Source organism: Alosa sapidissima, chromosome 2, assembly GCF_018492685.1.
Source record: "Alosa sapidissima isolate fAloSap1 chromosome 2, fAloSap1.pri, whole genome shotgun sequence".
Lineage (NCBI taxonomy): Eukaryota > Metazoa > Chordata > Actinopteri > Clupeiformes > Clupeidae > Alosa > Alosa sapidissima.
This window is the reverse complement of record NC_055958.1, coordinates 37,673,555-37,700,439: the sequence shown is the minus strand read 5'-3', so window position 1 is coordinate 37,700,439 and position 26,885 is coordinate 37,673,555. Positions and strand designations below refer to the sequence as shown.

General features: G+C 43.9%; 3 protein-coding genes across 6 annotated transcripts in view; all 3 read left to right on the top strand.

Moving 5' to 3' along the window:
• The window catches only part of LOC121690338 (zinc-binding protein A33-like), a 698,440-nt gene that overhangs the window by 241,077 nt on the left and 430,478 nt on the right, over positions 1 to 26,885 (top strand). The window lies entirely within an intron of this gene.
• Positions 1 to 26,885, top strand: part of LOC121690097 — a 790,202-nt gene that overhangs the window by 365,736 nt on the left and 397,581 nt on the right. The window lies entirely within an intron of this gene.
• On the top strand, positions 20,368 to 22,568 carry LOC121691451 (P2X purinoceptor 7-like). The gene is made up of 4 exons (XM_042071178.1): positions 20,368 to 20,764; positions 21,589 to 21,658; positions 21,756 to 21,910; positions 22,145 to 22,568. The coding sequence occupies exons 1-4, from the start codon at positions 20,655 to 20,657 to the stop codon at positions 22,305 to 22,307; spliced, it is 498 nt and encodes a 165-aa protein (XP_041927112.1). The 5' UTR covers positions 20,368 to 20,654; the 3' UTR covers positions 22,308 to 22,568.

Here is a 26,885-nt window from a genome sequence, read left to right as displayed (position 1 = left end):
CAGCTGTAGCTGGTTTTAAGTCTACCATGTATGGTTATGTTTTTATGGCTTATACCCATAGACAGTAAAAGAAATAGACGACGAACAGATTTTGTTGTTTTCAATGGGAGGGCACTGACACAAATTGAATGTTTTTCAGTTGGTCCCCCATCGTACTGCGCAGACTTGCACTTAACTTTGTGACGTTAGCCATAGAACTGAATCTTGTAACTCATCTTATAGATGGTTCATACAGAAATTCTTATAACGCTTTCTTCGTCTTCAGTCATCAAAGTTAAACATTTATTCATGTATTATTATTATCATTATTAATATCATCCTCACAAGTGATGTCAAGTTGGGTTCATGTTGAAACGACCAGACATGATCATCTTCAAACACAGTCAATGGTAAAACAAAACAAAAAAGTTGTAGCCAATCTTCTTTCCACTTTTCTGACCTACTGTCAATTCATCAAAAACCTCTGAAATGATTAACATTAGTGTCGTTTTTTATTAGGTTCACTTGGCTCGATGTAATGCTTCACCTCAACATACAATGGTCTTGTAGGCTACATAGCTTTCTTTTTCTGTGCTGGCTGGACTTCGCTTCTTATCCAAACAATACGGTTATCTCCCTACGGTGCGACGGGCATAACTACGTCAAAGTTAGCTTACCTACAACCGGACATGCTAAATATTCTTCTTACGGGAACCCAATGTTACATACGAGGTAGTCTGTTTTGCCTTGTATTGTTTATATAGACTAGATGTACCGCAGAGCGGTACAAAATATGACCGCCGCCCAGTCCAGCACATTTTTTCCACAAAAATAAGTCACGTTTGTCAAATTGTGTTCATTTCCTACTTTGTTCCTTTTTTGTGTTTGTAATTGAGTGTGTGCAGAGTGTGTGGTTGTTTTTGTGTATATGTGTGCTTCTGTGTGTGTGTATTGAGTGTGTGTGCCTGCATGTCAGTTAGTTTTTTTGTGTGTGTGTTTGTGTGTGTGTGTGTGTGTGTGTGTGTGTTTGTGTATGTAGGTGTGTTTGTATGTGAGGGTGCATGTGTGTGAGGGTGTGTGTGTGTGTGTGCATGTGTAGTGTGCTATTCCACCACTTTACTAATAACCTAGCCCATCTGTTACAATAATATATATACAGTTAAGAACAAAATTATTCATTGATGTAATGTTGATTTTCTCTTGACCAATATGTTTGTTCTGACTGAAAACGATACTGCCACATGCCAAAAGGTTGTAAGACAATGTGGTAGAAAAATGGAATCAAAAAAATAAATAATAGTTTTTATCTTTTTTTAACATTTTTATGAAAAATGGCATGTGCAAAATTATTCATGCCCTTTTCAAATAATCAATGGAAACATCTTTATTTACCATCAAAGCTCTCAAAATGTTTTTTTTAGACCACACCTTTGATTTTAGACCACGCCTTTTTAGCAGCAATCTGGGTTTTGAGGCAGGAACGATTATTTGCCATCACTTTGGCACAACTTTTTTGACTGATTGAGGTCTGGACTCAGGTCTCTTGGCACAATGCCTGATCTTTTCCTCCAGAATCTCAGTGTAGCCTCTTGCTTTAGTGTTATTGTTTACTTTGAGAAGGTCACCTGGGGCCTGTACTACAAAGGGAGCTTAACCTATCCAGATGTAACCCAGGGTTACTTTGGTTATCATAAGTGGTGTTAATCGGTACTACGACGCTGATTAAGAAGTTGATTTGTTGAACTGGGTTTAACCTAATTGGAGTTTGTGCACATCCACATAAAAGGGGCGGCTTTCAATGATGACGCGATCACCTTATTTTACGGACGAGGAATGCACAATTATTGTGACAAGTTACAAGGAACTCACTCTACGACAAAAATCAAATACGTCGGCAGCAAACAAAGCAAGGCAAGGCTGTTGGCAACGTATTGCAGATCGGGTAGCCTAAATGCCTAAAAGTAAAGTTTTATTTCCACATGTTCTTCAAATATGTGTTACGGAGGATTAATAGCTTTCGGAATGTCTGAAATGAGTTGAAATAATTAAATCGGCCATTTTGAGTTCATAAAAAGGCCTACAGATGCAACACAATTCAGAAGTGGGCATATAGCTTAATTTACCTTCATTTACCAGCTTCAGTCATTGGAATGGTTATATGACTTTTTTTCAGGTTGAATGGTGGCCGTGTTGCTTCCCCCTAGTGCCTGTGAGTGGAAAAAACACCCTTGCAACTGTGGGCCGGCGGGCCAACGGCCTCAGTGTCAGGAAGTATAACGAGTGTAACCCCGTCAAGCAATATAACCATACAAATGCGCGGCCTGCACTCATTGTTTCAAAAGGAGTAATTTCGGCTTTGTCGGAACTGAAGAGCTGCGGACGGCACGGCACGGTATGCCCAATGAAAATAAATTAACGCAACGCAGCACAACACAGACCCCGCTTCTCTCGCGTCAGTCACTGAAATGAACGAAACACAGAACCTGCTTCTCTCGCAGCAGTCACTGACGGTAACCTAGAATAAATGCATGGGGAAAAACACTTCCCCATGACAAAGACATCGTAAAACACTGAAAGTTAATATTTTGTCACTAGCAACATACATCTGTCCTTTGTCAAATGTGTTACATTCCAAGTACCCTAGTGCGTAATTCTGCTTCATAAAGTTGAACAAATACATTTGCTTATTTCACAGAAAAATATAAATAGCCAGTTTAGGGTCTACAGTGCAGAGTTGGTAAGTTATGGTAGACCAACTTGGAGTGAACATACAAACAGGGGAAATTCTTTCTCTAGTAGCTGAGTAGCCTGATGGTAGGCAGGTGCGCACGTAGACATACGGCCGAACATGCAAGCGCCAATGAATCGTGCTCTCACTCTCAAGCAAGGAAAACGATGATTTGAAGACATCTGTTAAGTTGGAAGGGCAAGGGGGTAGCAACAGGGCAACACAGAGACAGGCCCGATGGCAGGGCTAATATTATGAGAGTATTAAAATATGGGATATTCTACGGGAAAATATTAAAAACGGCAAGACAGCGGGGGAAAGTTAAAATACGTGATAAACACGGACAAAGTTGTCATGCATTGTTTCGGTCCCCGTGCACAGGGATTATTTGTCACATTATTAATCACATATGATTATTTGTGAAATTGTGCAAACAGTTGCAACACATTTGAAAAGGAAGGACTGGTAGCACGCAAGCTTCCGGGAAAGATTGATTTAAGAACGTTATCAGTGTGTCTTCGTGGCGCAAAGCAGCGCAGGCGGAAGACAGCGACAATTGCATGGGAGGGTCATGTCTTTTTGACAATTTTGTCAGAGGGTCATTGAACAATTTCTAGCAGGCAAGGGAGGGTCATGCAACTTTTGACTGAAGCACTCAAAATCCCTCCGGTGGCCCCTTCAATAAATAACGAACAGTCCCTAGATTGCTGCTGGGCTATATGTCTTGGTTCATGTCTGTTAACAACTCATTGCCGTCAAAACGTGTATCTCGCGGTTGCATCCATTACAAACAAACATGCAATGTGAACGTCTGGGATTGGGGAGAGCACTAAATGCTCTACTGAATAAGTCAAACCTTTAAATGAAAAACACTCTTTAATAATCAAAAAAATAAACCGTTAATGAAGTAAACTTGTGACCATCAAAAATCGTTTATCGCCTGTAACTCTGTGATAACAGAACGTAGCAGGAAGGCATTTGGCTGAGTGAGCAACAGAGGTTAATATGCTCTATATTTTGTCCAAATGATGTCTGTCTATCATCGTTGCACTCCGAGAAAACCGGAATGTTTCATTTGTCCTGCGTTTCTTCTACGGCTGCAAACGGGATTCACTAGCAGCTAACCAAATATTTCTTTATTAGGGGAGGGTAGGCATATTTCTGGCTATTAAATTATTTCTAATCCAGTCTCCAAGTCTGTGTAGGGTTTACCAGGCTCCATTTCTTTTTACGAGACACCCTGCTCACAAGAGACATCTGCCGGTTGTTTGGGTTGTTGCAGCGTCGTTGCAGCGTCACTGGAAAAATACAAATTAAAGTCACGTGATGCCGCGTGATCCCGCACGCGGACCGCGAGGGAAGCTGGCCAAATCGAAGCAATGCCCACTGTAGTTATAGCTTGCATTAATATTTCTTAATTATCTTAATTATGCTTATAGCCTTCACTTGGCCTCTGTTTTAGGCTACACCTAACAAGAATAGTGGAAGGCCGATTATGGAGGGGGTTGAGGGAGGCATTCGGTCGGATTCTGGTGCTGTGGAAATGTGCAGCCTTTATGTGCAGGGTAATATGACATTCAATTCAACAAGTTTATATTAAAATGGTGATTTTAATTTATTAGGCCTACTGTATGTCCGATTTATTTTCGGACATACAGTATTCTTGCTCAGATGTTCAGCATCAGCGATGGAATACATGAATTGTCCAAGTAAGGGCATTGCTACGACTGGTGACATGAGAGACGTCTGCCTAGATCAGCTGACAAAGATAACAAATTCTCTCGTTTGACAATCTATATCTTCATAGAGAATATTGTCCGGGCATATCAGCGGATTCTGGCGGTCTCTAAAAACCCTCACCCTGCGAAGAGAGCCCCCCACGGTTTTCCCGGGATTGTTCTCTTTTTTTAATGTCTGTCCCGGAAAATTGATCATCTTTCCCGGGACACCAAATGTCCCGTTTTTTGGTGCCAAGGCACTTCTATTTTTTTTAAGTATTCCCTAGTTTCACTTTCAATAAAATCCAAGATGACGAAGTAATCCATTTTGAGATGGAGTCAAAATTTCAACCACCAAAACACCATCCACAATGTAGAGAATAGCTATAGAAATGTATTAGTTTTGGGTGTTTTTCAGACAATGGAACCTGGTGAACTTCTCAAAGTATTACATTAATACACAGGATTAGATGTTAAAATCCCTTGTGCCAAAATCCAAGGTAAAAACACATTCAGAAGCCCCTGCTCAAGTTTAACTTTTAACAAGCACACTACCCACAAATCCGCCAACAAATGATCACAAACACAAGACAAATGGCCCATCCAACAGCAGTATATAGTATGCGGCATGTCATTGGGGTTATCAAGTGGGCACCCTCATTCACCGATGTTTCGTTAAGTTAGACCCACGACACCTCATGAAGGCTTAACAGTGAAACCAGCGTCCTGGAGACACTCCCCTCCATGCTGCCTCCATATTACCACATTGAAATATCCAATACCCAAAATACTCTTAACCAGCCCAGAGGGGTATTTCACAAAGGCAGAATTAAGACATCCAAGATAAGTGATAAAGCGAGGTTTGACATAGCGTTGTCTGGTCATCCTAGCTCAACTCGTTTCACTAATGCCAATCCAGGATGAGTAGGGGTGACTATGTCAAGCCAGGTGGAAGTAATTCAGGATTCTGCTCCAAAGTGCCCACTGTTGGAATAAAAAAGACGCGGAAAATAGCGTCATTCATACAAAGTGAAGAACCACATTTGATATAGACTAACAATGAAGTAAAGTTGTCCTTTTTGGAATGGGGAATCATGGCTATTTCTGTAAAACAGCAGGGGTAGGCGTGGTAGACCAAGTGAATGCAAATTTACGTATGCACCCACGTGTGAGTACTTCCTTGTCTCGGCACACAACGTCATTAAGAAAGTACTTGCCACTGCAAAGATGCACATAGTATGATATACCTTAACATCATAGTTAAAAATACCTTCGAAAACTTGCCCCTCCACTTCAAATCAACTACAGTAGGCTATTCATCAAACGTCTATCAATAAAATAAGCAAACAATGAGTACCTAGGCCTATGTTAATAATATAACTTATTAAGTGTGCTTGCAAAGCACACTTATTGTTCTTCTTAAGTTTTATTATTATTATTTTTCCCGTCTCCCTAATTTTTTGTCAGCCCTAGCGCCTAGGCCCTTTGAGACAGAGACACCGTTCCAACTTTAAAACGTCCTGTCAGTACCGGTGTAAGTTGGTCGCGAAGATGACGTCAGGTGGGCGTGCCGTTCGTCCGCCATATTGGATTGAACAGGTCACAAATTTGATCCGAACGCCACGAAACTTGACGTACATTATCCTTGGACCAAGCCTCACAAAAGTTACCGGAAGGATTTTTGATTTTCGAAAGCGTTTGCCCGTCACAGCCAAACGAAATCGGCGGCGAAGCTCCGAAACAGGAAGTCGTCCATATCTCAGGAACACTGTCACATATCGATACCAAATTTTGTATATGAACTGGGGACTCCAGTGTGAGGGTGCATAAGCTAAAAAAAAAAAGAAATATTCTAAAAGTTTCCATCATTTGGCAAACCACCCATCCATTTTTGGTTAACTATCACCTTTAACATTTGCAGTTGTACTGCTATCACAATGCATTCCAAGTATGCACAATCTCTCTGGGGAGCCACAATGTCACTAGGCAGCCTTGCCCAATCATGAAATCCTTGCTCTGCCATGGGATAGTATGGACTTACGAACTGATATAGCAAGGAGAACAGTAGCTATATATAGCTTACATAATAGAGTTGTTGTCACATTGACGGTATTCAAATAAAAATGTTCCTTATTGTTAAATGTCATGATGGGAGGGTATTATTAAAAATGTTACAAGTATGCAAATTCATATATTTACGGGAAATGAGGTTTTACTGGGTTGTTTTGTTGTAAAGACATGCAAGGCATTCTGGGCCATGTAATAGACAAACAGTGGTCGGCAGCGTTAACTTGATTTCCTGTATTAATATGAATAGGTGTTTCTGTAAACCTAGGGACAATAAACAGCTATCTCTGTTACAAAAACGAGCTGGTAATCGCTCATTGAAGAGGGAATTATGATAAAAAGATTGTTTTCCTAAAAGCATGGAGTTGACGAAAGAATAAATAAGCAATGTCACGTTAATGTTAAATAGCCTACTGAACGCTAGGTGGCAACGTTGTATTACATTTCACTAGTGTAGCCTACTTGAAATACGGTGTGAGATTCACAAGTAAGGAAGGTGCAAATATTATGTAATTTATCATGGGAAATTATTGGAAATGTTTTTCTTGTTTATTCTAATTGCAAACCACACACATCCATTCGGAATCACACGTACACATTTAATACTGAAAGACTATCATTTCGTTTATTTGATGTTGTCTAGCAACACAGCCTTCAGAGCAAAGATTCTAGAACAGAGCTTCAGAGAGACACGTTTTGAGTTTGTGGCCAAGTAGGCTACCTAAAATATCGGTTTTCATGTGTATGTGCTGGATGGTGTGCTTCCTTTATGAAAGTAAGTGTTTTATACAGTTAACGTTACAGACATAATGAGTCATGTTGTAGTGGTCCACATAAATGTGCCCCTTCTGTTATTAGAATGCTAAGCGGAGATTTTAACATCATTCATTTCATGTGTGGCTAGAAGCTAGCTAGCTAGGTCATAGGGAGGAGATGTTGCTGTAACGTTATGAGATTTATGTTGCTTAGCGTAATGCCATGGTCATTTGATATGAGATGCTTGTACTCGTAACTTCGTCACTCATAACTTTAAGACTCCTATTTTTTTTCTTTTACTAAGAGTAATTCAGGAAGAATTTTAGCCCTAAAAGTAGCGCCTGAGTCTGTGACAGCTTAAGCGAGGACTCCTAATAAGACCGATTCACAAACAATGTTTTGTGGTGGCATTTCACGTTGCGATGTTTTGAAATGCGTCTAACAATCACGAGGGAACAATTTTGCATTGTAGGCATAACTAAGGGATGCAGTAACACCACCAACAACAACCAAAACTAGCCTACTCATTGTTTACATCTACATTAAATGTAACGTTTCATTGTGAATCAAATTAAAAGATTCTCCTCTTTGCAAACGTTGGCATATGGTGACAGATTCATTTAATAATGTTGCTGCGTGAATCACGGTAAGCGCGAATGAAGTGGCCACTTCTTAATAGGAGTAACTGTATGGAAGTAGGCTAAGTAAAATAGAGATGTTTAAAATAAGATAAAGTTAGGATATGCCCGCTTGACAACGGCAGAGATAACTGGCCTTTGGCCATTACGCCTGTTTGAGTCGTGATTCACTCGGATCTTTCACCCGTATCTTTAAATTAACCCATGAGTCGCGAGTCTCTAGTATCATTAACTCGGATCAGTTGAGTCCTACTACAATTCAATCTAAAACGATAAACAGCGCCACACACAAACCTCTTGCAACATTAGCTAGCCTACTAGCCATCATAGCTGCCAAAAATGTAACAACTCCACAAATCAACTCAAGCGACTGAGTGAGCAGGCAGTCTGAGATAACTGGTTAACTTCCCGCAGAGCTGGGTTAGTCGGATCAGCCGGCCGGTTAGGCTACATTGAGTACGAGTCGGCTACGGCTACGTTGTCATGAGTGGCTGTAGACGAGCGAGTAGCTCCTCCTCAAAGTGAAAAGCAATTCCACAACAAAAGCCATTCTTCACCTCTTAAATAACATTCAATGTTCTGCATGTAGCCTAGGCATACTTTAGATTTGGTGTATAGATGTAGCATATTAAAATGCAATTAGGTCGCGCAGACAGTCCGAAACATTGCACGCTCTTAATGGAGCTGCTTTGTATACCCGGGTTAGTCGGATCGCTGGGCCGGGCGGTTACGTTATGAGTGCGAGTCAGCCGAATCAGCCGGCTACGCTGTCATGAGTGGATCAGTAGACGAGCGAGTAACTCCTCGTCAAGGTGAAAAGCAAATCCACAACAAAAGCCATTCTTTCACTTCTGAAATAGCATACAATGTTCTACACGTAGGCATAGCCTACTTTAAAATGCAATTAGGTCGCGAAGACAGTCCGAAACATTGCAAGCTCTGTATGGAGCTGCTCAGGCTAGCCGGGTCAGTTGGATCAGCAGGGCGGGCCGGTTACATTGTTATGAGTGCGAGTCAGCCGAATCAGCCGGCTACATTGTCATGAGTGGATCTTTAGAGGAGCGAGTAACTCCTCGTCAAGGTTAAAAGAAAATCCACAACAAAAGCCATGCGTTCACTTCTGAAATAACATATATTCTGCACGCATAGCCTACTTTAAAATGCAATTAGGTCGCGAAGACAGTCTGAAACATTGCAAACTCTGTATGGAGAGTAGGCTAGCCAGTCGGATCAGCCAAGCGGGCCGGTTACGTTGTTGTTATGAGTGCGAGTCAGCCGAATCAGTAATAATTTATAATAATTAATTAATAATAATAATAATAACAATAATAATAATTTAGTCACTGCAGGGCATTTCTACGTTCCTGTTTCTATGTCTACATTGAAAGTCAATTGCTTAGGCTAGGTTAAGACAATAAATAAACAGTCTGGCTCAAACTGCTTTCTTTCCCGTGAGTGGGTGGAGATTTTGATGCTATTATATTAGGCTATTTTATATTATATTATATTATATTATATTATATTATATTATATATGATATTATTAGGCTACCTAACATGATATATATATATATATATATAGCTATGATTAATAGGCTAATAATATTAGTTGCCTAGTAGGCCTATTAGCTGCCTATAATACCTATTAGAATAGATTCCTAGTAGCCTACTATTAGTATATAGTAGTGGTAATAAACATTGTAGCAGAGTAGCATTAGACCTAGGCAAATTTTCTATTGTTAACAAAACAACAACAAATAATTAATTATTATAATATAGGCTACCCTCCCTGTCAATAAGATCAAAGTTTCTGAACATGAGCACCAAAAAGATGAACAATGTGTGGATGCACTTTGACCAGGAGACCAAAACTCTTAGGCTAAATGCAAGTACTGCAAAAACCTGGTTTCAAATCATGGAGGATCCACATCCAACATGAGAAGGCACTTAACGAAATGAAGCACCCCACTGCACTGCTTGAACGTAGGACTGAATTTCTTTGCGATTTAGCAATACTGACTCAAGTGACTCGTTCAACCCGGATCAGTTTAGTGAGTGACTCAGAATAACCCGGATCCTTAAAAGGAATCGAGTTTGACAGGCCTATTGGCCATAGCATTCAACCATCCATTTAGAACGACTGGCCTTCATAGCAACCAAGGATCTTAGCTGTGATTCATGTAGCTACAGTATGCATACAATGTGATGCAAAGTATAGAAAGGTGATGAAATATACAGAGACAGGTCAAGAAATATAGTGCAATGTAGACAGTAGTATACAGTTGATTTACAGAAGGTGGTTTAGAGTAATATGAATTAAATATAAATATGTGCAGTGTATTAGCAGTTATATCATACAATATGTCAGACACCAAACAGGACGAGGACCACAATTGCGTCACGTTCAAAAGTTTATTTAAGGGTTGGGGGTTTCAGGGGTTCCGGGGGGGGTACAGGAGTTCCAAGAGTCTGCGTGTGTGTGTTCCCCCAGTAGCCGAACAGCGAAGGCAGGAGCTGGATGATCCGGGAAGTCCTGGGGGAAACACACACACAACAGCAATTGAAACGAAGCAGCAGTACAGTCAAGGACTAGGCGGTATTCGTAGAAGAGGGACGGAAGGCAGGTCAAGATTACCGGGGCTGGAGAACACAGAAGTAGTCGAGCGGGTCCGGGATCACAGGCAAAGAGTCAGAGGCGTTTTCAATAAACAGGCAGGTAACTGGTGCTGGTTGCAGACGATCTGACAAGTGTGGACTGAAAAGCAAGGCTTTATATAGAGGGCATGATGAGTGGTGAATGCAGTGCAGCTGGTAGGTAACGAGGGTGAGGCAGAGCAGAGCAGGAACAGGTGGAGGTCATCAGGCTTCAATCAGCACGTGTTACCAGGCAGAGAGAGAGCTCATGACAGAACCCCCCCCCTAAGGGACGGCCCCAGAAGTCCCCAAGAGTGACACCACGTCGGGAGGGCGGAGGGGAGCCGGTGGAGGGCTAGAATTCCTCCGAGCGGTCCGAGTGAACATCCTCATCCTCGGAGGGAGCTGGAGGGTCGTGGACAGAAGACGGGACAGGTACCGAGACAGGGTCAGGGTCAGGCACATGACAGGAAGCCGGGCGGGCAGGACGGTTAGGGACCCCTCTGGGGCGGCCCCTACGGATTGCAGGTTGATCAGGATGCAGACGGTGGAAGTCGGCGATGAGTGTCCGGTCCACAATCCGACTGGCTGGCACCCAGGTTCTCTCCTCAGGTCCATAGCCCTCCCAGTCGACGAGATACTGGAGGCCCCTACCTCGCCGTCTGGACCGAAGCAGGCGTCGAACGGTGTACACCAGCCCACCGTCAACGAGGCGAGGAGGAGGAGGAGGAAGCGGCACGGGGACCAGCGGGCTTTCATGCGTCGGCTTGACTTTCGAAACATGGAAAGTAGGGTGCACCCTCATGGAGGTTGGCAACTGGAGCCGGACTGCGGTTGGGCTGATGACCCTCTGGATAGGGAACGGGCCGAGGAATCGAGGTGCCAGTTTACGCGATTCCACCCGCAGTGGGAGATCCTTGGCTGACAGCCACACCTTCTGGCCAACACGGTAGGCGGGTGCCGGCGATCTTCGGCGGTTAGCCCCAGTGGCATAGCTGACAGCTGACTTGAGTAGCGTGGCACGAGCTTGTGACCAGGTACGACGGCAACGGCGGGCATAGGCGAGGGCAGACGGGCAGGACACATCTCCTTCCTGGCTGGGGAACAGGGGGGGCTGGTAGCCATACACACACTGGAAAGGTGACATACCAGTGGCAGAGCAGGTGAGGGAGTTGTGAGCATACTCTATCCACATCAGTTGTTGTGCCCAAGCCTGGGGTTTGCGAGAAACCATGCACCGCAGCGCCTTCTCCAGCTCCTGGTTTGCCCGCTCGGATTGACCATTGGACTGGGGGTGGAACCCAGAGGTGAGACTCACTGTGGCCCCTAGAAGACGGCAGAACTCCTTCCAGAATGTAGAGGTAAATTGCGGGCCTCGGTCAGAGACAACATCCCTGGGCAGCCCGTGTAGACGGAAGACATGATCAAGAACAGCCTGGGCAGTCTCTCTGGCAGATGGCAGTTTAGGGAGGGGGATGAAGTGTGCCATCTTGCTAAACCGGTCAACCACAGTGAGAATGACAGTCATCCCACCTGATGGTGGGAGGCCAGTTACAAAGTCCAAGGAGACGTGGGACCAGGGTCGTGTGGGCACAGGCAAGGGCTGGAGTAAACCAGCGGGGGGCCGAGTGGAGGACTTGTTCTGATTGCAGGTGGGGCAGGCACGGACGAATTCTCGGACATCCCTTCTCAAAGACGACCACCAAAAGCGCTGGGCAAGGAGATGGCAGGTGCGGGCGGAGCCCGGGTGGCAGGCAAGGCGGGAGTTGTGTCCCCACTGTATGACCCGGGACCTCAAATTATCTGGGACGAAGAGACGACCGTCTGGGCATGCACTGGGACTGGGATGGTCACGGAGGGCCTCTTGAATTTCCTCCTCGATATCCCAGGTCAGGGCAGCTACGACGCAGGGATCGGGCAGAATTGATGCAGGTTCCTGGGAAGGGGCGTCATCCTTATGAAACTGACGGGAGAGAGCGTCCGGCTTGGTGTTCCGAGAACCTGGGCGGTATGACAGGGTGAAGTTGAATCTGGTGAAAAACAAGGCCCAGCGGGACTGTCTGGGGTTAAGACGTTTGGCATTGCGGATGTATTCGAGGTTTTTGTGATCGGTCCAGACCAGGAACGGAACTGTGGACCCCTCCAGCCAGTGACGCCACTCCTCCAGGGCAAGCTTGACAGCCAACAGCTCACGGTTTCCAACATCATAATTGCGCTCTGCAGGTGAAAGCCGGCGAGAGAAAAATGCACAGGGGTGCAACTTGTTGTCCTCCTCTGCCCGTTGAGAGAGTATGGCCCCGACTCCCACGTCTGAGGCATCCACCTCGACAACGAACTGCCGGTCTGAATCCGGCATCTGGAGGATGGGGGCAGTGGTGAACCGGGCCTTGAGGGTATGAAAGGCTGTGTTGGCCTCTGGGGTCCAGGAAAAGGGGTGTTTGATGCTGGTCAGAGCTGTGAGGGGAGCGGCGACGGAGCTGTAGTTCCGGATGAATTTCCGGTAGAAATTGGCAAAACCGAGGAATTGCTGCAGCTTCTTCCTATTCCCCGGAACTGGCCAGGAGGTAACTGCCGAGACCTTTGCGGGGTCCATCTGGATATTGCCTTCAGCGACGATGTATCCCAGGAATGACACAGTCTGAGCATGGAACTCGCATTTCTCCGCCTTGACATAGAGAGAGTTCTCCAGGAGCCGTCGAAGAACCAGCTGGACATGACGGGTGTGTTCGGACAGAGTTCTGGAGAAAATTAAGATGTCGTCCAGGTACACGAAGACGAATTTATTCAGCATGTCCCGCAGCACATCATTCACCAGCGCCTGGAATACCGCTGGGGCGTTGGTGAGGCCAAATGGCATTACCAGGTACTCATAATGGCCGGTGTGGGTGTTGAATGCTGTCTTCCACTCGTCACCCTCCCTTACTCGCACTAGGTGGTAAGCATTTCTAAGGTCCAGTTTGGTGAAAATAGTGGATCCCTGGAGCAATTCAAAAGCAGAGGTGAGTAAAGGCAGAGGGTACCGGTTCTTCACTGTGACATCATTCAGACCTCGATAATCAATGCAGGGGCGAAGAGAACCATCTTTCTTTCCCACAAAGAAGAACCCGGCACCAGCAGGAGAGGAAGACGGGCGGATGAGTCCAGCTGCCAGGGAGTCCCTGATGTAATCCTCCATAGTTTTTCTTTCAGGAGGGGATAGTGAGTAGAGGTGACCTTTGGGTGGAGCAGTCCCAGGGAGGAGATCAATGGCACAGTCGTACGGACGGTGTGGGGGCAGAGATGTGGCTTTGGTCTTGTTGAACACCTCTCGGAGGCCATGGTAACATTCAGGGACATTAGAAATGTCGTGGGTAATGCTGGGGAGTACTGAGCCGGGGAGCAGCGAGGCAGCACGCAAACAGGTCAGGTGGCAGGCATTTCCCCACTCTTTCACAGTTCCGGAGGCCCAATCGAGGTGAGGATTGTGGAGACGGAGCCAAGGGTAGCCCAGGATTAGGGGTTGGCCTGGAGAGCTGAGCAGGTGGAAGCGGATGGTCTCTCGGTGGTTTCCTGACACCATCATTGAGATGGGGGCTGTGATGCTGGTAACTGTGCCAATTGCGTGACCGTCCAGGGCCCGGGCTGGAACAGGAGTGGACAAGCGATGGCTTTCCAAGCCCAGCTGACGAGCAAGTCCTGTGTCAATAATGTTTGCTTCTGCGCCAGAGTCCACCAGGGCTGCCAGGGTGTGGGTGGAATCAGACAGGTGAAGACAGACTTGGATGAGGGGTTTACGGCTGATGGAGGGCTGAATGTTCATTGAGCTCATCCGGATTCCTCCTACATCTGGTGAGCTCCGGCTTTTGCTGGACAGGTGGCGACTCGATGACCATCACCACCACAGTACAGGCACAAGTTGGAGGTGATGCGTCGCTGGCGCTCTGCAGGGGTTAGGGAGGTGCGGCCGATCTCCATCGGTTCAGACTGGTCCGGCTGGCTAGATGGTGTGGCAGGTGCGGACAGAAGGGCAGTTGGGACACTCCGTGTGCTGGTGGATGGACTCTGGCGCCCTCTCTCATGACGGCGGGCCTGGATCCTGCGGTCGATGCGGACAGCCAGAGCAATGGCTTCATCAAGAGTGGGGGGTTGATCATGGGAAACCAGCTCGTCCTTTATGTAGTCCGCCAGGCTGTGGAGGAAAGCATCCACCAATGCTTCCATGTTCCAGGAGCTCCGACTTGCCACGGTTCGAAAGTCGATGGAGTAATCCGCAACAGTCCTTCTGCCTTGGCGAATACTCATCAGGATCCGAGATGCCTCGGCTATTGTGGATTCCAAATCGAATACCTTTAGCATCTCCTCTGCGAATAGGTTGAAGGTTGCACATGCTGGGGTCTGGCGCTCGAACTCCGCCGTTCCCCAGAGTCGAGCTCGGCCCGTCAGGTGAGTGATCACGTAACCGACCCTCGCCCCTTCAGTGGCAAAAGTCCTGGGTTGCAGGGTAAACTGGACACGGCAGCTCGTCAGGAACGCCCGTACCTGGGTTGGGTCGCCGCTGAACCGCTCTGGATTGCCGATCCTGGGTTCTGGGGCTCCGGCAGCCACGGTAGCAGTGGACTGGGCAGGAGACTCGGGTGCTGGGCCGGTGAGCAGGCTGGCTGGGGCTGGGCCGGTGGGAGCAGGCAGAGGAGAAAGGTTGGTGAGAAGTTGAATGATCATTGCAAGTTGTTGCTGTTGCTGCTGGAACTGCTGACGCTGGCTCAAGCCGGCTTGAAGTAGGGAGGCAATGTCAGCAGTGTTGCGGTTTACCTCTCTCTCTGTCTCTTCCAGGCGTTGCATGGCGGTGGGTGGTTCTGGTTCGTCGGTTTCCATGCTGGTTCGACCGTGCGCTGGGTCCATGTTTGGTCAGATCGTACTGTCAGACACCAAACAGGACGAGGACCACAATTGCGTCACGTTCAAAAGTTTATTTAAGGGTTGGGGGTTTCAGGGGTTCCGGGGGGGGTACAGGAGTTCCAAGAGTCTGCGTGTGTGTGTTCCCCCAGTAGCCGAACAGCGAAGGCAGGAGCTGGATGATCCGGGAAGTCCTGGGGGAAACACACACACAACAGCAATTGAAACGAAGCAGCAGTACAGTCAAGGACTAGGCGGTATTCGTAGAAGAGGGACGGAAGGCAGGTCAAGATTACCGGGGCTGGAGAACACAGAAGTAGTCGAGCGGGTCCGGGATCACAGGCAAAGAGTCAGAGGCGTTTTCAATAAACAGGCAGGTAACTGGTGCTGGTTGCAGACGATCTGACAAGTGTGGACTGAAAAGCAAGGCTTTATATAGAGGGCATGATGAGTGGTGAATGCAGTGCAGCTGGTAGGTAACGAGGGTGAGGCAGAGCAGAGCAGGAACAGGTGGAGGTCATCAGGCTTCAATCAGCACGTGTTACCAGGCAGAGAGAGAGCTCATGACACAATAAGTAGAATAATGTATGTAGTAGTAACATTATAATAGTAGAAATAATAATATAGATATATGCAGTGTATTAACAGAATATAATAAAACAGAATAAATATGGATATTCAATATGACAAATATATAACAGATATGTACATAACATACAGCTATGTGCAGTGTCATTGTAGTGCAGAAACAACATTATAAGAGTAGTAAGAATAAGTCTATGTGCAGGATGAATAGTATAAAGATCAGTAGAATAACTATGTATAAATGTAATTACAGTAGGCCTATGTACATTTGTAAATAAATAGAAAACTATGGGTGAGAGGGGTACATTAATTTTATTTAATCGTAAAAGTAAATTGCATTCAATTAAATTGCAATTAAAAATCTTTCCAGTAGGCTTTAATGTCACGCAAAAAGTACAACCAAAGCTGAGCTTGATCAACTAGAACGTCTAAAGAACCAGAACTTGAGTGTAGTTTTTTGCTGGGTCCCATGTTGGTCTGAGGGGAAATGAGAAAGAGGACAGTGCTGCTATGCAAGCCCTCAATGAAGAAGTCACAGAATGTCAAATCCCTGCCCCAGACCTTAAACCTATACTGAACTCTTACATCTCAGATAAGTGGCAATTAATGTACCAACAACAAGCAAGGAATGTGAATTTTGGCACATTTTCATGATCCACTGGGTCGTTATGGGCCACACAAAAAGTAAAACAGAATTAGGGGATGGAATATATAACATTCACACTCGTAGCTCATATTTTTTAAATAAATCAGTGAAAAAGTATCCTGACAAACAAGCAGCATTTTAATGCCTTAGTCATATTTCATAATTTCAAATTTTTCTCTAGGTTACCTGATAGCCCAGTTTGAGAGGTGCAAGACGCGTGACATTATTTATTTTTGCAGCCAATCACTGCTGTTGTTTTATTTTATTGATTTGATTTTAGTCATAGAAGCTAAATTCGAAGGCAGGCCACAGGTAAAATCCAACGAACCACATTCACCCCGCAAGGCAATAGTTGAATAGAGCTTTTGAGGTATTGCCACTGCTCCAACACTGAAAGGCACTGTTAGAATGCTTGGATCAAGCCAGGTTCAGCATAGCGTATGTCACTGTCTGCTCACGTTGGTGACCGGACCAGGGCAAGCACACTTTCGCAGTTCCCGCCGGAAATGCAGTCTAGTTACCATTAGAATTAACTTAGCTTGGCTGTTAGCCTGGTCGGGACCAGGCTAGGTGCAGAGAATAAATCCCCATAGTAACTTATGTGCCATCTCTTTTGTGAAACCAAGTCAAGGCTAAATTCATCCAGGATAACCTAAAAATCCCAGCTTAATCCCTTATCTAGGTTTTGTGAAATACCCCTCAGGCATGGTCAAGGTTGGCTAGGTTGGTCCGTCCCGTTGATGTGGACTGAACCATAACCATAAAAACGCTGGCCAACCAACCATCAACCTAGGCACAGCCCATCACAAACACAAAACAAATTAGCCAGTTAGCTTAGCCAGTTAGCTTAGGTCCAATCACAAACACAAAACAAATTAGCCAGTTAGCTTACGCCCCATGTTGCCACAACATTACCACAGTAAACAAATACCCTTAATCTTAACCTACCACAGATTTCTGAAGAAGATAAAATTAATTTAGTTAACATTGAAAGAAATTTCAGAAGCTATTGATGCGATGACAGCAGGGAAAACAGCGGGTCCAGATGGCCTTCCCATAGACATCTATAAACAATTTAAAGAAAAACTGTTAACTCCCCTTCTGGAAATAATGTTGGAAGCTTTTCAGGATGGCCTTCTCCCTGCGTCAATGAGGGGAGCGTTACATTACTACCAAAACCAGGGAAAAGTAATACAAGATGTGAAAACATGCGTCCAAAAAGTCTCCTCAACTCAGACACAAAAATATTATGTAAAGTTTTGGCTAAGCGCTTGGAAGTTATACTATCTAGACTGATAGGGGAAGACCAAAATGGTTTTATACAACATAGACAGGGATTTCATAATGTTAGAAGGCTTCTCAACATTCTTCATTACCAGAGGGGAGAACAAGATATTGCCATCCTAGCACTAGATGCCGAAAAGGCCTTTGATAGGGTAGAATGGCCCTATTTATTTTTTATTATTATTACTGACAAGGTTTGGTTTTGGGAAACGATTTTGTAAGTGGGTTAGGTTACTTTATAACAACCCTGTAGCTGAGGTGCTAACGAATAACATGGTGTCCAAACCATTCACCATTTCCAGAGGTTGTTGACAGGGGTCACCTCTCTCTCCTCTCCTCTTTGCAATCTCCATTGAGCCTTTTGCAATCGCAGTTAGAAATCATATGGGCATAACAGGCATTACTGTTGGTCAAGTAGAACTTAAAATTGCCTTGTTTGCAGATGATGTTCTGCTGTTTTTAAAACACCTCAATAACTCCATCCCTGCTTTATTAGAACTCATTAGTACGTTTGGAAAGATTTCTGGATACAAGATTAATCATTCTAAAAGCATGCTTATGTTACTGAATGAGGGAGATGGACAACAGCCCAACCATGGTGTATCCACTTTTAATACCACTGATTGTTTTACATATCTGGGCATAAAGATTGTACCAACCCTTGAGAATATTGTGTCAGTAAATTATGATCCTCTTTTAGAAAATATTTCTAACTCCATTGAAAGATGGACATCATTACCCATATCTTTAATAGGTTGTATAAATATTTTGAAAATTACTATTCTGCCCAAGCACTTATACTTATTTCAAAATATCCCCTTGGTGCCTAAACATTTCCTAAACATTTTTTTTTAAGAATGAAGTAGTCAATCATGGAAAAAAACTTGCACACTATTGTTTGCCGTTGAAAAATAAATAAACAAAGTGTTCCATCCATCAACCAATGTGCTACCAAGTGAGGTGATGTACAAACGTTTCGGTCCTCAGACCTTCATCAGTGCAAACCATGGATAGATAGATAGATAGATAGATAGATAGATAGATACTTTATTGATCCCTAGGGGAAATTCAAGAAATACACAAAGACGTGACGCATATTTATAGTCTGCGTCTACTTGGTGGCAGCTCTGTCAATCAACCTGACCCCTAGCTAGGTAGGGTTAGGGTTAGGGTTAATCAATCAACCTGACCCCTACTGTAGCTAGGTAGGGTTAGGGTTAGGGTTAATCAATCAACCTGACCCCTAGCAAGGTAGGTTGCAGTGTAGACTCAGAGAATCACGAGATAAGAAGGCCCTCAGGCTCATTGGTACAGTCGACATAGTCATAGAAAGTAGTCCAGATAATGAATAAAATAAAATAAAAAAATCACATGAAAAATAGAAAAACATAAGATAACAAGTTTAACAATAAGCAAGTGAATATTAAAAAATATATTGATATTTGGATATATAATAAGCAGATTGAACATTCTCAGATAAACCAGCTCAAAGGAAACAAGTCAAATCAAAGTCATTATTTAACCCATGTGGATGTAATGTTTTAGGGTAGTAGATCCAGCGCGCTTCACACTGAAGGAGCATCTGTCCTGTACAGCTCCTCCTACGACTCTATCTATGCCTAGAAATTTAAGATCTGACACGGAGTGGTTAGCTTCTGCGAAATGACGCGCAACTGGCGATTTAGGGTCCTGTCTGTTAATAGCACTGCGGTGTTCATTGAGTCGGACTCTTAACTGTCTCCTTGTGCAGCCTGTGTATTGCAAACCACAAGGGTAATATAACAAGTAAATTACATTAATGGAATTGCATGTAATGAATTTTCTTATGTTGTACTGTTTGCCAGTGGAGTAGCTTGTGAATTGGCTGGTCTTTATGATCGAAGTACAGGACATGCAATTGCGGCAGGGAAAGAAGCCTGTCAGATCATCCAAGCGTTCGCGGGGACCCATTGAGTGATTGAAGGTGTCCGAGTGGACCAGCCTGTCTTTTAAGTTAGCAGATCTGGAGTGAGTAAAAAGGGGTGGGTTGGGAAAAAGCTCAGCACATTTGGGGTCAGCCTGAAGAACATGCCAGTGCTGTCTAATGACATGTTTGATTTGTTGGCTGAAGGGTGTGTGAGTTGTGCAACAAATCAAAGGTGGATCGCTGCGCTGGGTGTTCGATATGGAGCGATCAAGATGTACATGTTTGCGTACTCGTGTAAAGTGCTTTGGACTCAATCTCGAAGTAGTCATCTCTATGACAAATGCGTCTAATGCGTAAAAACTGACTATAAGGGAGTCCCTTCTTGCTCGGTGCAGGATGGAAACTTAGAACCATTATGTTTTACTTTTCTTCCCAAACTATTCCCTCTTGGGTGGATATGGAATCATCTGCAATCGCATCAGGCCTGCCTCTAAGCTTGTATCTATATTCCTCAGAACTGAAATAACTTTGTACGTCAGAGGGATAAATTAAAGGGGTGATAGAATGATGATATAGGGTATTTGGTGCTGGTCCTTAAGGTCTCTGAATAGGGTGTGTAACATTGGTTGGGCTGAAAATGGCATATGTGCTGTTCTATGCGCCCTAATGCAAGCCTGGTTAAAAGCCCTAGAATGAAACGAGAGGTTTTCTCCCTTTTATGGTATGCTCATGAATATTTAGATGAGCTGTGCGCTGATTGGTTGGTTTACAACGAGCGAAGCTGTGGAGCAAACGCGTCATGGCCACAAGCACTCACTCACTGAAACATCAAAATTGTTGATATGGACACATTAGGTGTTGAACCATATATGTATGAGCCAGAATCAGAGGAAGAATCTGATGTAGAGGAGCAACCAGTCGCCCATAGATTACAAATGACTACTTCAGAATGGTAAGTTTTTTCATTTATCATTTACACGTAGCACTACACGTTGTAATACTAATGTAATAGCCTACTCACACTTCAGTGTCCTAGCCTAAGCATAACGTTGTATTAGTCTTATGTTAACTTTGTAAGCAGCATAACAGTTATTCATTTGCACACAAACAAATGTTTTACAACATGTAACGTTACCCTCGTGCATTTTCTGTCAAGACGTCCAGTTAGCGAGAAAGTCCGTATAGCCAATATGTAGCGTGCAGATAGCTATAATGAAATGAGTGCTGCTCGCAAGGAAAATAGCCTATACTCTCGTTTTAGTCAGTATATTCTTACCGTTCTCTCCTGCTGAATGGGTTATCTGATTAGGAGTTACCTACATTATTTGCCACGTAACGTTAGTAGTAATATGTGATCTTACAACAGGACGTCCAGTTAGCTGGGCAAGAGACTATTTCCGTAGTACCAGTTCAGTATGTTATGGCCGTAATGAAATGAGTAGCCTACTGCTCACTCGCTTCAACAAAAATATTACCACTGTCATGTCACGAGAGGTAATATTTTTGTTGACGCGAGCAGTAGACTACTCATTTCACAAACACCATAACCTACGAACTGCCACTACAGAAATAGTAGGCTCTTGCCTAACTAACTGGACATCGTCCTGTTGTATATATTATTACATGTAACGAAGATAATAATCTCATAACCAGATGACCTAATCAGCAGTAGGCTAACTTCTATCCTGCTGATTATATCATCTGATTATAAGATTATTACCCTCGTTCCATGTAGTGATATGTGAACTTAAAATTACATCCATCTCCCCTTGCCAGGTGTACGTGTGGAAACTGTGACCGCATGCCCCAGGAGAGAGAAAATATATGTTGCCGGGAAGTACCCCAGGTAACTAAAACTGGAGATATTTACTCAAGCTAATTTGTGCTTTCTGCTCATTCAAAATGACAAAATAACAGCATGGTCTTTATATTTGTTTTTACAGGTCATTAGAAGAATGACCCAGGTTCCGGAGGAGATAACCTGTATGATTGACCATCCTGGCCTTGAACCGGTGTGCCTCAACATATATTCTTTACAAAATGCAATGAACATCTACAGAGCTGACCATGGGCAGTTGAGAATAAGAGGGATGGAAAGGTGAAGACAATCTGATACAAGTGTTACCAGCTATATAATATAAATCAAATGTTTTTAGCCAATATGCATTCATTATTAGTTCAGCAGGTCACGAAAACACAGTTTGATGCAAACAGTAAAATTACAAACTTTATTTTGTTTCAACACAATCATACAGTGCTATACTCAAAAATATAAAATATTCAAAAAATAAATAGTAAAAAAGTGTGCCTTTCCACTCTGATTTCTCTGAAGGCAATGCAGACACTTGGCCTACAGATCTTTCGTGAGCTGGTGCTGGGGTTTCCTTGGGCGAAGTGTCCGTGTTGTGATCCCCTCTTGTGTGGTGCTGCGCATACGGAGGGAGTTTCCGGAAACATCAGGGCAGTATGTCGGGTTCAGACCCCCCCTCGACTGAACCGTGACACATGCTCAGCGACAGCATCCTCCCTGGAAGGTCTGGGAAGCTGAGCACACAAGTCTTGGGGCACAGGAATCTGCTGGACGGCATCCACATAACGAAGGGAGTCATGGACGATCTCTTCGAACACCAGTCTTATCAGGTTAAAGACATAGCCTGTTGTGTGTGAATTAATAAGTTATTGTTAGTGTCTATACCGTTGCACATTTGTTGCACAATCGTTTGTATAAAAAAATATATACATTTTAAACTTACAAATCGTTGGCTCTGTCTTCACTTTTTTGACTGTGTAACCTCCCCTTTTGGCCTTTGGAAACACAAGCCTGTACATTAGTTTCCCCTTGGCTGTCTTCCGTTGTGGGCGCTGAGCATTCTCATTGAAATGCATAGCTGCAAGGTACAACCTAAATGAAACAGCAGAAATGTTGTAACAATTGTCACTTGTCACTTTTGTAAGCACACACCAAGCAAAATACTACTATTAACTCACAGCAAAAGCATTGGCTAAACCTGTAGGCTGTGCCAAAGCTGTACTCTAACCGGTGTTGTTACAAGTGCCTTTCAGTTAGAGCAGCCTAAAACTGTAATGATTTGCATTTTGATGGCTGGCAATTAGGCCTGATCTCACACTTTCACTAAACAAAACCCATTTCTGTACACAATGTCTTCTGAAGGCATCATACGTGTGTGTTCTCAGCTGCATTGCATCAAATATCTATAAAATAATTAAAACTTTTGTGGGGGGCCTTCCCCACAAAAGTAAATGCAGGTCATTCAGGCCATCCTTAAAAATATTTTTGTTTGCAGTAACAGCCAAAAAAAATTAAAAATGGGTCGGTAGGTAGGTCAATATTTTTTTTTTCAAGATTCAAAGTAAAAAAAAAAGTTCAATTTTGGTCATGGTGATCACCTAGGAATGAATTTACACAAATGTGCATATTGTGACGTAACTGACTGGGTCTTCAACCCGTGCCTTCAGGCGCACCATTGCAAACCTCATTCTGATGCAGGTTATATAGACCAGCCTTTCTCAAACGTCTTTGACCTGAGGCCCGGTCATGGCAGACTTTTGGGTCATAGGGCTCATCAACATGTACCCAGAAAGAAGGCTACAATAGCTCTTGGCCACGTTATATTGAAATTTAACTATACAATACTCAATGCTATACAGTGTATTATACAGTCTCTGCTCTGTTTCTAAGGAAGTTCCAAAAAACAACGTCGTTCTATTAAGTTTCGTTAAATAAATAAATAGCCTTCCAACAGGTTGAAGCGGAGCTTTGATACCAACGTTATCGATTAGTTTCAGTTTCTCTCGCGCAGACGCGCATTGAATGAATGCTCATACCACCACTTAATTGTAGGGCTCCATGTTTAATGACATCGATAGCAGAAACGTTTGTTTTCTTTTTTCGTCGATCCGCGGTTTCTTGATCAACTGCGCAGCAAATTATCTGATGAAGCACCGGGCCTAATTTCACTCCACGACTCCGCGGACCAGCAGTCTCCATGTTGCGGACCCATATTTTGAGAAATGCTGAATAGACCACAACCAATTTCAATACTCCGACACGGTCACCGCTAGACTAGGGGGAGAAGGGATGAGAAAAGATCTGGCCACAGTTCTTCCAGAACTTTGTAACAGCGTTATCAGTTTGTGTGAATGAAACGAAGTGACATGCGTAAAACCAATGGTGTAGAGATGACGCCACAGGTTTTTTTTTTAAGTGAGCCACGTTTGCATGTAGGTAATTTATATTCACAATACTTGGGCCTACTAAAAGAACTATTATTTTATTGCATTTGTATTGGTTGTTTAGAGTAAAAAAAAAACAATCGGTCGGTATTAACGCAAGTTTACAACCGGCAAGTCGGTCGGACTAAAAGGGGGAAAAAATAAATATTTGGGTCGGTTCTAAATTGACAGGGTCGGTCGGGTTACGGCAAACGAAAATATTTTTAAGGATGGCCTCAGTGAGATGAATAGTATGAATAGGTCTATTCATACTATGAATACTTCTTTAATTTGTTGTGAATGGCTCACTAATGTTCTCAGTCATCAAGGTAAGTAATTGGGCAACACTGCTCTACTAAATGCTACCCAGTAATAATGCTACACATGTTTGGAACACACAAACACCATAACACGTCTGATAATATTCATGATAACATAAGAATAATTAGAACGTTTACCTTTGCTTCGTTGGTGAGGTCTCAATGTAGTAAAAGAAAGCTGCGTCCCGCGAGATGCCACACAAGGAGGATCTGTTTGGCATGCTGCAACTTTTGTTCGTGGTTGTTCTTGTTGTTCTTGTGATGTGCTCTGAAATCATTTTACACGATAATGTTAACGTTACTCCTAGTTTCCACTTCTAAAAGTGGTAACAGGATCGACTTAGGTGGGTAACATTACAGCTTAGTGCTAGCTTCTAGCAACCAAACTATCGTGATTCTACTCAGCTTTAGCTATCTTGCTGGAATAGAATAACAAAATAACCTGACGAAGACCTGGACAAACGTGCATCGTAAAGTGTAGATTTACATGTCAACATGTTATTTATTCGAATGAAATACAGTCAGGGAAATGAAATAATGTTACCCCCATTGCTAACAAACTGAATCGTAACACATTCTACATGTACATGTATGTTGCTATACACGATATGCTAGCATTGCTATCAACTGCTTAGCGACAAAATAATACTTACAGCTTGCGTTTGTGATGACCTTACGGTCGGAACAGCCCCTCGTTTCAGTAAAAGAAGTTTGGCAAATCCTGCTTTAAACTGTCCAAGATTTTGAAAGCTGTCTTCGGTAAAATGTTCAGAGCAAATTAACAGCTGAGCGTCGAACTTTGCAGGGATCTTCTGATAGACAAACATTATCCATGCCTGCCGAGTCTTCGGATCCTTGGGAAGACTGTGACAAACTTCCCCTTTCTCCGTGCAGCCTGGAACACTGCATTTACCTCTCTGGCTCATTTTCGATAGAGAAACTGCCTGCTTTGTAATTCTTGTAGAAGTAAACCCAACAGTAGGCTAGCTAAACTAGTGTCTGACATCTTCACGACCTCCATTCATGTTCTTGGGCCAGCGAACCAGTGGGCTGGTCTGTATGTAAATTTTGGGGCGTGACAAATGTACAGGCCAGAGCCAAATAAGGCACCACTTCGGAGTTTGCGTAAACTCTGAGCTTCTTTTGGATTCGCCCGTTTTATGGCGGGAGTTTCGAATTGTGAGATTTGCACAGAAAGGAGGCGTGGATGGGGTTTTGAACTTCTCTGTATCTCCATTTCACCCACTGAACTATCGTTATTCATCTATGACAAGGTAAACTCGGTTTTGCATTCTATGACCCCTTTAATTGACTTCTCTCCTTTTATCCTCTATTGCCGCTGCCACACATTTCAATACCTGGTTATGACACCACGTACATTCTGGCCCATTGCAGATTACGATTTAACTTATCCAGCAACCTGTTAGTGCATGGAACGGTTGACGTCAAGGTTGTCATGTTGTCCATGAAAGCCCTAATCGGGGGGAGGCGTGGCCCTCCCTGCAATTCCTCCCCACCCACTACCCATTTTGAGGCCCTAATGATGACCTCTATTGCCATTGTAAAAGCAAGTGGGGAGATGGTACACCCCGCCATGATTCCTATCTCGAGTTGTTGCCACCCTGTGGTGTAATCAGCTGTAGTAAAACATAATTGAATATCCAGAAAGTATGCTTTTACTAGGCTTTTAATGCTATCTGGGATTCTGAAATAATCAAAGGCCTCCCACAACAGACTATGCGGCACTGACCCAAAAGCATTAGCCAAATCCAAGAACACAATGTGCAGGTCTCTCTTCTCCCGCTTGGCTAATTGAATTTGGTGCCAAATCATGCTGATATGCTCTAAGCACCCGGAGAAGCCAGGAATTCCAGCTTTTTGCACCGTGGTATCAATTAGTTTATTCCTTTCAAGGTAATTTGTCAGTCTCCGTGCCACCACACTGAAGAAAACCTTCCTTTCAACATTCAGTAGACTAACTGGCCTAAATTGATTAATCTCTACTGCGTCATTTTCTTTGGGAATAAATATTCCCCCAGCCCTCCGCCAAGCCTTGGGAATACTCTGCCTTTTCCGAACTATCTTCATTAATTGCCATAGAAATCTTAAAACATCTGGTGCACTCTTATACAACCGGTAGGGCACTCCATTAGGTCCCGGGGCTGATGAGGCCCTTGCATGTTTTATTACTTCTTGCACCTCTTTCCACCTTGGTGGACTACCGTCGCACTGGCTACTTAATTCACCAATAGGTGGGATATCAGCGGGAAGTACCATCTCTCTGAACCTCTCCCTATCTTTGTGCACTCCCTCTAAATACTCCTCAAGCTTCTGCTTAGGTTCCAAAAGACTAACACTCTTCTGCATTACGAATAAAGACTTAACAAACGTAAATGGGTCTTTATAGAATGCTAGTCGAGCTTGTGATTTCTTCTTCCTATTTTTCCTAATATTTTCAGCTCTTCTTAGCACTGCCAACCGCTCCATCACATCTGCCTGTAGACAGTCAATACCTTCCTT